At 39.4% G+C, this 14,237-nt stretch overlaps 1 protein-coding gene across 2 annotated transcripts in view; it reads left to right on the forward strand.

Annotated features, from left to right (window-relative positions):
• The window catches only part of gfra1a (gdnf family receptor alpha 1a), a 165,561-nt gene that overhangs the window by 112,839 nt on the left and 38,485 nt on the right, over positions 1–14,237 (forward strand). For both annotated transcript variants that reach the window (XM_084736011.1, XM_084736012.1), the window contains 3 exons: positions 3,440–3,618; positions 5,673–5,845; positions 13,027–13,136. In XM_084736011.1, coding sequence (XP_084592137.1) covers positions 3,440–3,618; positions 5,673–5,845; positions 13,027–13,136 — 462 coding nt within the window. The remainder of the gene's footprint in view (positions 1–3,439; positions 3,619–5,672; positions 5,846–13,026; positions 13,137–14,237) is intronic.

The following is a 14,237-nucleotide window of genomic DNA, read 5'->3' on the forward strand; positions in this document are numbered from 1 at the left end:
ACCGTCACCGTCCTCTGGCTCTGGTGGCTCAAACATGTTTGCAGACGGCCCCAGTCTTTCAAAGCAGAGAAAACTGCTCATTTTTAGACCTAATTTTATATACTTAGAGATTTCTTTAATCTTTCAAATCTGGCTGGGTAATTAATAACATGTTTCTGTGGTGTGGCAAACTCAGAACACACATTTTTTGTTGCTTTACAATCTCTTTAAAAGGAATTGCTGCTCTCTCTCTCTCCTATCTATTTATATATCTATCTATTTATCTTGTAGATAGATGGATAGATAGACAGATATCTCCTTGTAACATCATGGGAAATACTTCAACTTTGATTTAAATGTCAGCCATTAAAAAACATCAAAGACTAAAAAATATTTGTCATTTAAAATAATTAGTACCATATGTTGTTTGTTTGAAAGCGTACTTGCTTTAGGTTTAATTTAGCACAGAGGGAGTGCCTTTCCTTTGAATGCACATTACCAAACTCTGCCAAATCAGCCTGTAAACTGACGAAGGTGGGACAAAGCAAGCAAGTGAAGGGAAGTGGGGCGGTTGAATGGAAAGAAAAGGTGAAAGTAAGGTGAGGCAGATTGAGGACAACAAAGGGGAGGAATGGAATGAGCCAGCAGTCGCTTTCCTCAGAGGCTGCTTGAGGTTTTAGAAAACGTTCCCCGTCAACAATTAACACATCACCGGACCATCAGCTCATACCCCCCATCATGTTTCTGTGTCCCTTTTAATCTCCCTCCCTCTTTTCCCTCCTCTCTCCCCTTGATGTGCTGAATCTTATTAACACCATTTTGCCATCACAACAACACACACTTCATCAGCAGATCTATCGCTTTGTTGACTTGCTTACACCGCTCCTGCTGCTCGCCTCTGCTGCCTGCCCTCCCCCCACCACCACTTCTGTACGTTTGTCACGCTGGGCCTACCCCCGTTTTAATTGGCGCTCGTTAGAAGGAAAAAAAAAATGCTGTAATGTAGTTTTTGCTCCATTTTCAACCCCCAAAAAATTACAGGAGGGGGAGAAGTCCATGAAAATGTTAATTGATAGTGGAACGAGGACAACACTGGCAATTAGTGCAGGCTGACAGATGAGCAAGGCACTGCACTGGAGACTTTGTGTGTGTGTGTGTAGAGTTTCTGCAGTCATCACACACACACACACACACACACACACACACACACACACACACACACACACACACACGTTAACCAGCAGGGTCACGTAGACAAGGGCCACTGTTTGATTCAGGCCAAGCAGAAAGTGAGACTGCAAATTGGATCTTGTTTTCTTAGTTAGTAACACAAACACACGCGTGCTCGCAGAATAACGCACAAAAACAAACATTCATATCAGCTGACACAAAGATACAGACAGAAAAACGCGATGCTGGGGTTATCTACTAATTTTGAGAAAAATCATTTTGCTGCTGTCTCCATGCCTCTTTCGCTCTCTCTCCGTTTGTTTCTGTACACTTTCATGGAATCACTGCGGCCCAGAGAGTCAAATTGATTTTTTTTTGTGAGGATTTGATCTGCAGATGTATTGTAACTTTAACAATGCTGGGTTCTTGAAGCTGATACATATTTTCATATTTGTGAGAAAATTTACCTTACATTGATTTATAATTTTCTTACATAAACACATAACCTAAACAAATATCTTTATCAAGGCTGGTCCCAAGGCCAGATTATCAATATGCAAGGCAGGAAATTGTCCCAGTGACCCAAATATTAAGGGCCCTCAAAAGCCCCTTATTCATTTTTATCAATTAGCTGTAAGTAACCTGATTAATTGCTAATTTGTCATGAAATTTGTTCCACTTTTGGTTCACACCTACAGGTCAGATTCCTGGATTGAACCAGCCCGAGGATGATGCATTACTTCAATTTTCCAACTACTTTGGAAATTTCAAACACAAGTCATATGGTTGAAATGTTCAGTAATTTGTTGCACATTGGTTGTCAGTGAGTAAAAAGACAGCAAATGCCCCAGTTTCTTCCTGTATATTGTACATCACGGAGCGCCGTCGGTTCTTTTCATGTTGGTGTTAATCTGGAGCGCATAGCAGCAAATTTAAGAGGACTGCACATATGAACGTCTCATAAGACAGCGAGAAATTAATAATTTAATGATGCAGGCATTGCTAACTTTGTTGTGAGACCAGGTTTATTCCCTGTCAGTCTATATTTTGGTAGCAAACATGCTACAAGTTCAGCAGTCTCCAAAACAGGAAGAGAAAATGTTTTCAAAAAAATGAAATGATGCATGCAGTGGTACAGTTCTGTGATTTGCCCGACTGGTTTTTACCCCAGCAGACAGCAGCCTGACAGACCAGAGTTCGAATCTGGCTTTCACACCAAACCAAACAAAGTGCAACAAGGGTGTAAATGCTCCAGGGTTTGGTAAATCTGGAACAAATAAGGTTGGTGTGAACCCACCCTAAAAATACAATACTAACTAAGGATAATATATTTGCTAATTTTATGGTCCAGTTTTACAAAGATCAGACATTTGTGCAATGAATAAGTGGACGTTGGAGGCCTTATTATTTGTTTATGTCATGATTTGCTCACTGTCAGCTCAGCAGCTGCTCACTTTGCTTGTTTTGAAGAGCAATAATGCATTATTTCGACTGCATTTTGGTTTTTATCATGCTCATAAGACACTGTTCCTACAACAAGTTGTCCTAGGACCACTAAGAGGTTGATCAGAGCCACTGCTGGACTTGCAGCAAAAGTGAGTCCACCACTGTATCAGGCCATGTTGGGCCAGTGTATTAGTCTTTGTCTGTTTGTTTGTTCTTTAATTAGCAGTGTATCCCAAAAGGTTGTGAACAGACTTCACTGAGACTTGGTGAAAAGTTTGAGCAAACAATATGACAAAAAAATCTACTCACAAAGTCGACTACATCTCTTGAATTCTTCTGCTCAGCTGTCATAGACAACAATTCCACACTTAGGTCACATGAAGGTAGTGTCTTGTGTGTCTTGTGATAAGAATTTTCTGTCAAACTGTTTTCCCATGGGTGAGATTAACCTCCAGGCACCACAACTGTTTAGTTTTTGGTGTGGATGTAATGGAAATTGTATCCTCTTAAAAAAGAACACTTCCTCAAAAGCTGTGAATCTTGAGTAAGATGCCGGTCCATGAGTCTTTTGCAAGATGAATAATTTATGTCAGTTTTGCTCGTTTAATGAACTGCTGCACTTAAATGAAGAAAATCTGTCCTGCAGTTGTCAGTCTTTTTTGTTATAATGCAGATATTATTCCCTTTTAATTATAAAAAACAAATTTCTTCCTCACTTCCACTGACTAGATGTCTCTTTTTGTTGAAACACTGAATAATCAGCTATTATCATCATAATCTTGATGACATCTGCTCATTTCTCACCTTTTGTTCTCTTCTCTCTCCTCTATTTTTGTCCCTTTAGGTGAGCCTGCAGTGGCCAGAGAGAATAACTGCCTGAACGCTGCCAAGGCCTGCAACCTGAACGACACGTGTAAGAAGTACCGCTCGGCCTACATCAGCCCCTGCACCAGCCGCGTCTCCACCGCTGAAATCTGCAACAAGAGGAAGTGCCACAAGGCCCTGCGGCAGTTCTTTGACAAGGCAAGGCACTTCTGACACGAGCTTATCAAAAAAGAAGTTAAAAAAAAAAAAAAACAGTGAAAAGCACTGGAGGTTTTCCAAACGACTGATATCTGATAAAAGCTGAATGTCCACCACAAAGGACGTGCTTCAAAAGGAAGAATGATTTTGAAGTGGATAAGTCGGAGGGGTTGTCAAAATCACAATAAATAATCATGTGGGCCCTTTTGTTCAGGGTTTGCTTTTCCAGCGCAGAGCTTTGACATTGATTCACTCATCAAACACAAAAGATGTTTTTGCTGTCTGTGCCATATTGTAAAAAATGATGTGAAACATTGTAATTACAGCCCGGCTCCCATGATGTCCCCTTGGAATAACTTAACTAGGATCGCATCAGTACGAATAAATGGAAAACTACTCTTTGTAGTTTTGTACGCGTGGTATTGTTAATCTTATTGTGATGTTTAATTTTGTTTTCTTATTTCACAACAGAGATCTCTCTGTGTAACTGCCTTGAGCTTCAAATTTCTTTGTGTTGGAGATAAAACTATGATGACACTCTTCTATTGTAGCCCGACTGTGTTTTTACAGCCATCTACTGTTACCAGCTAGTGTCTTTCAGCACGAACATCAGAATTTATTGATGGTGCAATGTTAAATAGGCTTCAACTTTTTTAATATTTTTTTTTACACTTGTAGCAAACACTTTCCCATTTTCTGTTAATTTGCCATTTGTCATCTATGTATCACCACACCAATTTGCAAATGCAAACCTCTCAGTTCATTTTTGAATATCGAGGGACCTCGTCAATAGGCGCAGGTCAAAATGCAGCAGAGAGCAGCAGGAATGACATATTTTTGTAGGCCAACCAGGAAGTTAGCATCGCTCTGGTTCCCTCCACAAAAAGCCAATGGGATTTTTCCTTTTCATTTTGGATTAGTGTAAAAAATAACCTCTGTGGCAAACACATTTTCTACAGCAGGATAATCTTCACAAGTGAACATCACTTTTATGATTATTGAAGCGTAAATGCAATCACCAGAAGTAAAAACCTAATATTAGGCTATAAACGAACTATACCACAGTCATGTGACTCTGTGTCACCACCACTAAGTGACTAGTGTTGACTAGTGGTGACATTTAATTTTGGCAACAACCAGAGGAGTCTCATCGAGCCACTTGTCAAAAACACATAAAAGTTTCAAATTTCACAAATGGGATATACGTATTTTATGTGGTAAAGCAAAAGTTGAAAATCTCTAAAGCTTGTGTTAACACAGCAGGAACCAAAAGTAATGCTAATAGCTAATTCATTTCTGGGTTTAAGGACTCCTTCCTGCAGCACTTTATTGGATGGTTCTACAACCAATAAGAGCAATGAAACTTTTGAAATAGCGTAGTTCGGAAATTAAACTTACCAAAACCAATTGAAGGATGGCAAGGCCATCTTTCCTATCAACCAAAGCTTTATAAGTGCAGTGGTTTGCTCTTCTTTTACAGACAATATACCACGCAGTTTGTTTAAGACTGACTAGATATTGGATTCAACAGAAACAGCTCCACAGCAGCTGCAACCAAAATGCCTTTGCAGCCAATAAGGTCGCACAGTCAATCAAAGATAAACAGTTGTGATTGGACTAGACAGGTGGAAATCTGTCTTAGTGCGAGGAGGGCCAGACGTATTTGCCAGAACAAATTAAACATGAGCTTGCAGATTTGTCTGCTTCACAAGCTAGTATAATGCATGTCTTAGTGTCAATATTAGGTGGTTTGTTTCCTGGATTATCGTTATATTTAAACCGACAAAGGTTGTTTTAACATAAAAAGTCTTCCAGCACACAAAAAACAACAACAAAGAAACAAAAAAAAAACAAATAGGTAGTTAGCATGAGCAGCAATATCCACATCAACACGATTTCAACTTTAAAAAGTACACAAAAAATCTGTGAGAAATAAGTATTTCAAAGGACAGAAAGTGCAAAAATTTGCCCAAAATAAGTAAAAAGGTCTTACAGTTTTGCAGGTGGCTAGACTTAAACTGTTAATGTTTTGTTGTGATTCTTGTGTCTAACAGGTTCCTCCGAAGCACAGCTATGGCATGCTGTTCTGCTCATGTCCGCTTAGCGACCAGACAGCGTGTTCTGAACGCAGACGTCAGACCATCGTCCCCGTCTGCTCGTACGAAGAAAAACAGAAACCCAACTGCCTGGAACTGCAGGCCTCCTGCAAGACCAACTATATCTGCAGGTAGGAAACAGTATGCCTTCAAAAAGTCAGTAGTGAAGAGATCACTGGAAATCAGGGTACAAGGAGATGGGGAGTGACACACAGCCGAGGCCCCTGGCCAGATGCACCCGAGGCTGTTGTAGTTTATGACTGACACTTTAACCTCCAGATCTATAAAAAAAAACACAAATACAGCTTCTATGCTGACAAGTAAAGGAAAAGCAAAATTTTATCACTTTCATTTTTGCAGGATTAGTACATCCTGACCTAGTATGGGAATGGAGAACCAGAACCATTGAGAACTGGCTTCAAATATGGCAGCATTTTTTTCATACAGCTGCACATTGCAAAATAATGTTGTCATGGCAGAATCCAAAGTACGGATTTATTTCAGGAAAAGCAAAGCTATAGACAGTGCTAGTTGTGGTGTAAAATGATCATTTTAAGTAAGGGTGGAAACACCAGCAACATAATAGTTTAAGGCTTAAATTCCATGAATGCCATGTATTTGACAGTCAGACTAGTTACACTGCTTACCAACTCTGCAGCACGTCTGTACCCAAAGGGAAATATCCTGTGTTGTAATAACATTAGCAGCTCGCAGGCAGGCTTAGCAGATGTCTTCTTTGACTAAGAAAACCTAACTGAGCACAAATGCTGTACAAGTATTCTCCCATTTAAGCCATTTTAGATGATGATAGACAGCTAAAACTAGCTCTCAGGCTACAACCAGCTCACTATCAACTGATCAGGAATCAGTAAGCGAATCAATAAAGAATCAAACCAGCAATCAGAATCATCGATAATGGCATTGGTATCAAAGAAATCTTAGCAATCCCCTTTCCCAATCATGGCTAGCATAATTGTGTGTGTTATATTAAAACTAATATTCAGACCAACATTAGCACTGCATCGAAACATAATCTCTAGCCAAAAACATAAAGGGTCATGCTCAGTGTTCTTGGGTCAACTTTTCCCACAGCTAAGTCTGGAGATAGCCTGCACTGACCAATCAAAATCAGGAAACATTTATTACTGTTAGAATACTTTGTGGCATGTACCATGTAGCATTCTACTAATTCTACTGTCTGCTTTTTTGAGATGATGGAGCAAATTCTTGCTTAAGTAACAACTTTCCAAGAATGTAAAATCCTGCCTCAAAGGACAGCACACCGACACACTTACATCTCTCAGATGAAAAAAAAAAAAAAAAACATCCTACAGTTTATAATTAATTGAAGATACTGTGATAGCGCAAAGAACACATTCTGAAATACATGACTTTTTTGGTCACTTAAGAGAACACTTAGTTATATGATTTCCCTGGAGACTTACCCCTTGTCTAGACTGCAAACGTCACATCAGCATCATGCTCACATGACAACAGCATTCACTCAAAACCAAAGCATCTCTCTATATAGGATCTAGCTGGTCTGTGCATTTTAAGGTGTCCAGCAGCAAATAAGCAGCCAAGCTATCTGTGTTCAGTGTTTCTTCGATATGTGTGAATATTCCTGATCTTTTTATCTATTATAACATGATGCACAAGTACAGCAGTGAGTGTGGGCTCTCGATGGGCAAAAGAGAGAAAGAACATAGGACACATAGGAAAGGGAAAGTTCAGTTGTAATGTTGTCTAGTGGCAGTAAATGTACAGTTTGCCCATGAATGAACACTGCATAAGAATTCCCAGAAGTTTCTGTGTCTTGCTTCCCAGCTGCTTTGTAAAGAAGGGAGAGTCTGTGGGATTACAAACTGGAGCAGAGTGAGCTGCTGCCTGGCTCAGGAGCACACTTTGCTCCACCTAGGTTACAAAATGTGAAATATGGTTTCAGTGCCTTTTTTACTGGGCATCAGCTTCACATCTCTTTGTGCATTGTCATAAAAACAGACTTGGTTGGTTGCACAGAACTGGTGCAGACAGCTACACAGATTAAAATGAGTGTTTCTATAGCGTGAAACTAACCCGAATCTCTAAACTGAGCCTGACTTTAATGCTTAATTTCAACCATAAACCAAGTCTCAACCCACAAAATGTAAATGTTTACCTTGTGGGGACTAGGCAAGTCCCCGCAATGTGACTGTCCTCACTTTTTGATTAACATAAGCTCAAACAACAAACATGCCCCTTGGATACAAATAAATTGTCTGCTTGTCTCAGATTCACACACACACATGCATACACATACACGGAAATGAGTAATTCAGTGATGGACATCTGACATCACCCTCATTGGAGTGTGTGTGTGTGTGTGTGTGTGTTGTGCAGAGTCTGAGCCTGCAGCCAGCAGCCGTGTGGCTCTCTGGGATTAAATGGAAGCATTAGGCATCATAAATGAGCTCCATTTGGACGGTGGCCTCAGGTCTCCCTCCCTCCCTCCCTCCTCACCCTTTGTCTCTACTTAACAGCAAGCAGCATGACAACAGTACATTCATACTACTAGTTTCTGTCCTCTCTTCCATCTCTGTCTTTTTTTCTTTCCGTGGTGCTCTCTACCCGTCAGACATACGCTCAGGGCTGAACAACAGGTCTCGATGCAGCGCTGCTTCCTCCCAATCCATTTGTCAGTTAGCACAGACAGATTAAAGCCATGCATTTCCACCAGCTCCCTCACCATATGTCAGGTGTAGTACACTGGCTGCTGTTGACAACTCTCACCACGCACCACTCTGCTCTGCTCTGCGCCAGATTGGCGTGATTAGATAGATCACTGTGAGTGCATATATGTGAGAGTGTGTGCACGTCTGTTTTGGTACACATTTGCTACTATTTCCTGGCAGCAGATTGTAACTGTCTCATTCAGATGAGCACAGAAATCTGCTTTCCTTCAGAAGCCTGGTTTCCGAATTGCAAAACAAAAAAATTCACAAATGTGTTTGTGGAGTTTATAAGCGCTATTTTTATGAGCAGGACCCTGTTACACATTCCTGGCAACAGTTTCACACTATTCCGAGAAATGTAGTAATGTGCCTATAAAAAGCAGAGAAGATAAATATAGACAATGCAGGATTATTTCTTTTAATATGCTCTGCAAATATGGTATGAGGAGCAAAATGCATTCAACACATAAAAATGTGTCACTTTTCATCTGGATGTCAAGCAATACTGATGGTAAATGCAGTCAATTGATGTAAGACAGGGGTGCCCAATACATCGATCGCGATCGACTGGTCGATCGCAAGGGTATTGTGGGTAGATCGCATGCCGTTCAACAAGAAAATTAGATGTTAGCCTATCATCCATCCCCAGTATGGCATTTGCCACTTGACTGACGTACAGGGCAGCCAGTGTGAGACACCGCGGGAACATATTCTCAGCAGGGGGGGGGGGAAGCTCTGCGCTGCACTCGCAACTCCCTGCATTGATAATAATGATTAAAAAAATACCCGCACAGTAATTAAGACTGCAAAAATCTGTCTGTATAACTGTCCATGGTGCCGATCACCTTGTCAACCATAAACAATTTGTCACGGCTGCTGTCCATGTCACTGTGGTGCTGAACTCTGTGTGTAAAGGCGCCGTGTGCTGCGCGGCGGCAGCATTAGAAAAGAAAAGTGTCTGACCGGCGTCACACAACTCCAAATGAGGCTTTCCTCTCCGGGTTGGCGCTGATGAAGCTCCTCATTAGGCTGCCAATGTCCAGACTGTCCAAAACATCTCCATGAACATGAAACAAACAACGCGATCGCCGTCCTCAATATAATGGAGCCATCTCCATTTGCTAAACCAGCTCGCACTGAATGACCGACAAAACGTTTCTTTACCAAATGACCTTCCCGGAAATGTGAAGCTAGTTGTTTGATGCGGTGCCTCTGAAATACTAGCATTTTGACCTGGGACGTTAGCTTGAGTTGCAGGTGCACAGCTGATGTCCCGGTCCCGGGGGTCACAATCTGGGGGTGCTGCTGCTGTCTTGATCATTTTCGGGATTTTTAACCCTAGAACACTAACGTTAAAATTAGTAACACTATCACTAACGACGGGTATATTTTACCCGAAATAATATACCCAATAAAAAATATTTCTCACCAAAATACATTAAAGTACAACAATACATGGCAAATTGAAGCACTCTTCTTCTATTTTCCATAATACAACATCTCACAAACCAAAAAAAAGGTATCATGGGGGGACCCTATAAAAAGGCTCGAAAATTAGCGAAAAATTAGGGTCTCGTTAACAAAAAATTCCTCAAAAAAAATATAATGGAACTGGGAACTTGCTCTTCTGTTAATCCATTCCTGGGACATGTGAGCCTTGTCTGGTGAAGGCACAGTCTCCCTGCATCACTGACAACTGTGGAAGAGACTAACAAAAAAATGCATTTTTTGAGTGGGGAAAAATGAGCAGCTGACTATGAATTATTTTTGAACATATGAATTTCATTTGAAATTACCATAAAGTAATATTTATTCATAACCATTACACTAAATAAGGGTTACACACAAATTCCAGGACCACGTCAACTTACCTTGTGCCTTACATACAGTCGGTGCAGGTGCCTAGCTAACGACTGCTAATGTAAGTGAACATTAGCTACTTACTTACTTGTTGGCATGCCAAAGTCACCAAGTCTGTGACAGGACTGTGACAGGACAGCTGTGTGTGATATGGGGCAAAAATATGGCAGACCTGAATGTTGTTATCATCTGATTTTATACACAAACACTAATGTCGGGTAAAATCCACCCGAAAAATATTTTACTCTCAATCACTAACGTTGGGTGAAAATCACCCGAACAAGTGCCTGCTGAATAAACCGTGGATGGGAGCAGGGAAACATGCCTACCTTTTATGACGTCAGTGAGCAGGCTGAAGCTACCCAAGAACCCATGCAACTCAGACCGCAGCATCATAATGAAAATCATGTGACTCTAATCGTGTGGGTGAAAATCACCCGACGTTAGTGTTCTAGGGTTAATGTAGGTAGATCATATTGACTTGCTCATTTTAAAAGTAACTTGCAAGCCGAAAAAGTGTGGGCACCCCTGATGTAAGAAATGCCTCAGTGTGTGTTACATTGACGAAGAAAATTGAGTTCTGCTCATGGAGCCGTGCTGGCAGTGCCTACATGTACCAGGATGCACTGCATGCAAGCTTCTGACATCCACGCCCATGTCGCCGTGTATAGCCTATAGCTACCACTTTGTAGACCAAAACATAGCATTAGGTGACGAAAATACTAATCTAGCACACCCTCTGGTTACCCAGAGGTGGAGGCAGAAAGATGTATACACAATGAGTTTCATGAGAAAACTGTATTTACAAAAAAAAAAGAGAAAAATCCTAATTTCAAGGAACTGATTTAACAAAATTTTTGAGTTTTAAGTCAAACTCAAACTTTTAAAGTTTTGAATTAGGCTAAAACAAGTTTAACCAACCCATTATCATTTGTAAGGATCATTTACTGTTTTCTTTAGATAAACTTGAATCTTAGAGTTTTATAAATCCCCAGAATTCTGTATTTCAAAAATTTCTCAGTGAGCTGTAAAATAGGGATTGATATTTTTCACGAAAATTAGACTTTTTCTATCCCAGGAAAAACCAAAAGCCTATTTTCCTGGGAATTTTTTTTTTTAAGACACAACTTCAGTTAAACCTTCATCATTTCAAGCATCACTAAATGAAACAAGAATTATGCATGTTTGTGTTCCTAACCTGACCTTTCTTGTGTATTATTTTGATCATTATTAAGACAAAAGAACACAATTTATGTCCATCAACTTTAGAATTAATAGACGCTTCACATCCAGCTTGAACTTCGTTATATCTGCTGCTCAACTGTGACCAGAAATATGAAATGTCAAATTTTACTGTCTTCTGAGAATAACAATCTCATGAAAGTCAAATTTTATAAATCTTCATAATATAAACTAATAAAATCCAAGTAATTTGTTGTTTTCTAAGCCAATCTATTAAATGCAATTGAAAACTTTAAATCATTAACATCATTCGCTTTCACTTTAATGAATTTGCCAACAAGTTTGGAAATACCATTTATATTGTTTCCAAAACTCAGACATTTCAAAACGTAAGTTTATGGTTGATTCAATACTCAAGAATTGAAAAATAGTTGCCTTGAAACTATTATTAGTTTTCTCAACTTTTTTGTTAAAGTGAACCTCCATATAGCCATCTTGTTAAAATGTTATTTACCAATTATTTTTGTGTATTGTTATTATTGTTTTTATTATTCTTTTTTAAAAGCTATCTATGCATTTTACTTTTAGTTTTACTATTTTAATTTTATTATCTTACTTTCATTGTATTACTTTGTTTTTATTTTTGTAGTTTTGGCCATCATTCTTATTGGTCATGACAACATTTTACTAACTTCATTGCTGAGATACAGCAACCAAGAATACAAGTGGTCACAAAATGACATAGGTTGTTTCTTTTGTTTTGTTTTTTAGAATCTGTTCAGACTGACTCCTTTATTCTGCTATTGCCCACAGTTGTTACTGTTGAACACACAAACAGTTGTACAGTGGAATTATGAGGTATGGAAGTGAATTATTTAAAGTGCACGTGGTTACATTATGTACTGTAGATAATAAGGACTAAACTAGGTACTTGCTTACAACCTGTGATCATCTGATCTTTTATGTTCCAGCCCTGTTGGAAAATATCTCAACAATTAATATACAAATTAATATACAAAGTAAAAAAGTTTAACATTACTTAAGAAACTATAGCCAAAAACTGCAAGCATATGCTCCAGATTGAGAGGAAAAAAACATACAGATGTTACAGTCCAAAAATGACATTAGAAGTTTTGCTTTGTATCAAAGTCCTGGTATATCACACTCAATCTAACTTCAAATGGTGAATTCCTTGGGAATCCAAACTCCATTTCAATTTCACATGCCGCTGCACCTGTGGCAAAAGTGTAAACAAACATTTATGAAGGCAGTAAATGAAACAGAACAGACTTGGTGGAGAATTGCCTTTAGCCTCATTCATTCCAGGATATAAACCAGCCGCAGCATACGTAAGAGGGTCATCTTACTCCACTGAAGGCGGCCATTAAGACGGCTAATTGCATTGAGAGAAATGACTTCCAGCGCTCGCTCATTTGGACCGGGCATTTTGCTGCACATTCCAGTCACATTGGCCATCTGAATTTCTCATATAAAATCTATTGGAGCTATAATCATGTTTGGCTCTGAAATGTTTTTGGATGTGTGTGTGTGTGTTGCAGGTCACGACTGGCTGACTTCTTTGTCAACTGCCAGCCAGAGCCTCGCTCGCTGTCAGGCTGTCTGAAGGAGAACTACGCAGACTGCCTCCTCGCGTACTCTGGGCTGATTGGTGAGTTCACATGTGCACTTGATTGTTATTTTGTTTCAACCTTTACTCCAGGTCTCTGTCAAATTTTTGATTTGTTTTAATCCCGTCTTTGAAAGATTCGATTCTTTTTTTCCCCCCACAACTTGGATGTTATTTCAGCTGTTTTGTTTCTATTGCCAGTGATAAGATTGCACAACCTAAAGTTTGTACTGAAATCTGGAAACACAAGTTTGATTGGATCATCGGACATGTTGTAAACACACCAACAGTTTCCCTTATGGATGGAGGTAAAACCAAAAGTTAGCAGATCTGATTAAAAGTATGAAAACAAATCCTGGAACTTCTATTTCTTACTGTGTACCATCACCTTCCTCTGAACTTTACTTACATTTCTAAGTAAAAATGAAAGCAGCTTAACATTCATTAAGCTAAAACTGGCTTACAAGGCTTGATAAAGATCAGTTTAGGTTAGCTGCTGACAGCAGCATTGCTGACTTGAGCAGAACTAGAGTGCGGATCATGATTTGTGAACTAAAATTGTACTTAGCCAAGTAATTGCAGAGATTTGAAATGCTTTACAAACAAGACAACAGTTCATCCAGTTTATTTCAATGACTTTTTTCAGGGAAATTTCAAAATGAGTGCTTTTTGAAGTTGTGGTAATACTCCCTCATTTAGCAGAAAAATGCACAATAGGGCTGCCAACCTAATAGCAATGACATAAATGTCTTAGTCGGACAAGTTTTCATTTTTCCGTTAGTTGCAAGCACGAAAATGGACACTGAAGTCACCGATGTACTCCTGCTAACTGTGCTGAGACTCTCAGACCAAGAAAGGCCAATTGGGAAAACAGTACCAAGGTGATTTACAAAGACTTTGACCAGGACTTTGACTATGGGGACAATGAAGGCAGGTCCAAGCACAGACAGGAGGCACGAAGCCATTCAGGAGCGAGTTTGTAGCAATTATACATCAGATGCAAGTACCTTATCCATTGAGTTGAAAAGTCTGTGAGAATTTGTTTTAGTGAAGTTGGAAATTATTCATTATACTGTGCTAAAAGTAATTGGCACAGCTTCATTTTTGACTTTATACTTTATACTCAACTTTTTTTCTTGATTT

Source organism: Lutjanus erythropterus, chromosome 14, assembly GCF_056507025.1.
Source record: "Lutjanus erythropterus isolate fLutEry1 chromosome 14, fLutEry1.hap2, whole genome shotgun sequence".
NCBI classification, from domain to species: Eukaryota; Metazoa; Chordata; class Actinopteri; order Lutjaniformes; family Lutjanidae; genus Lutjanus; species Lutjanus erythropterus.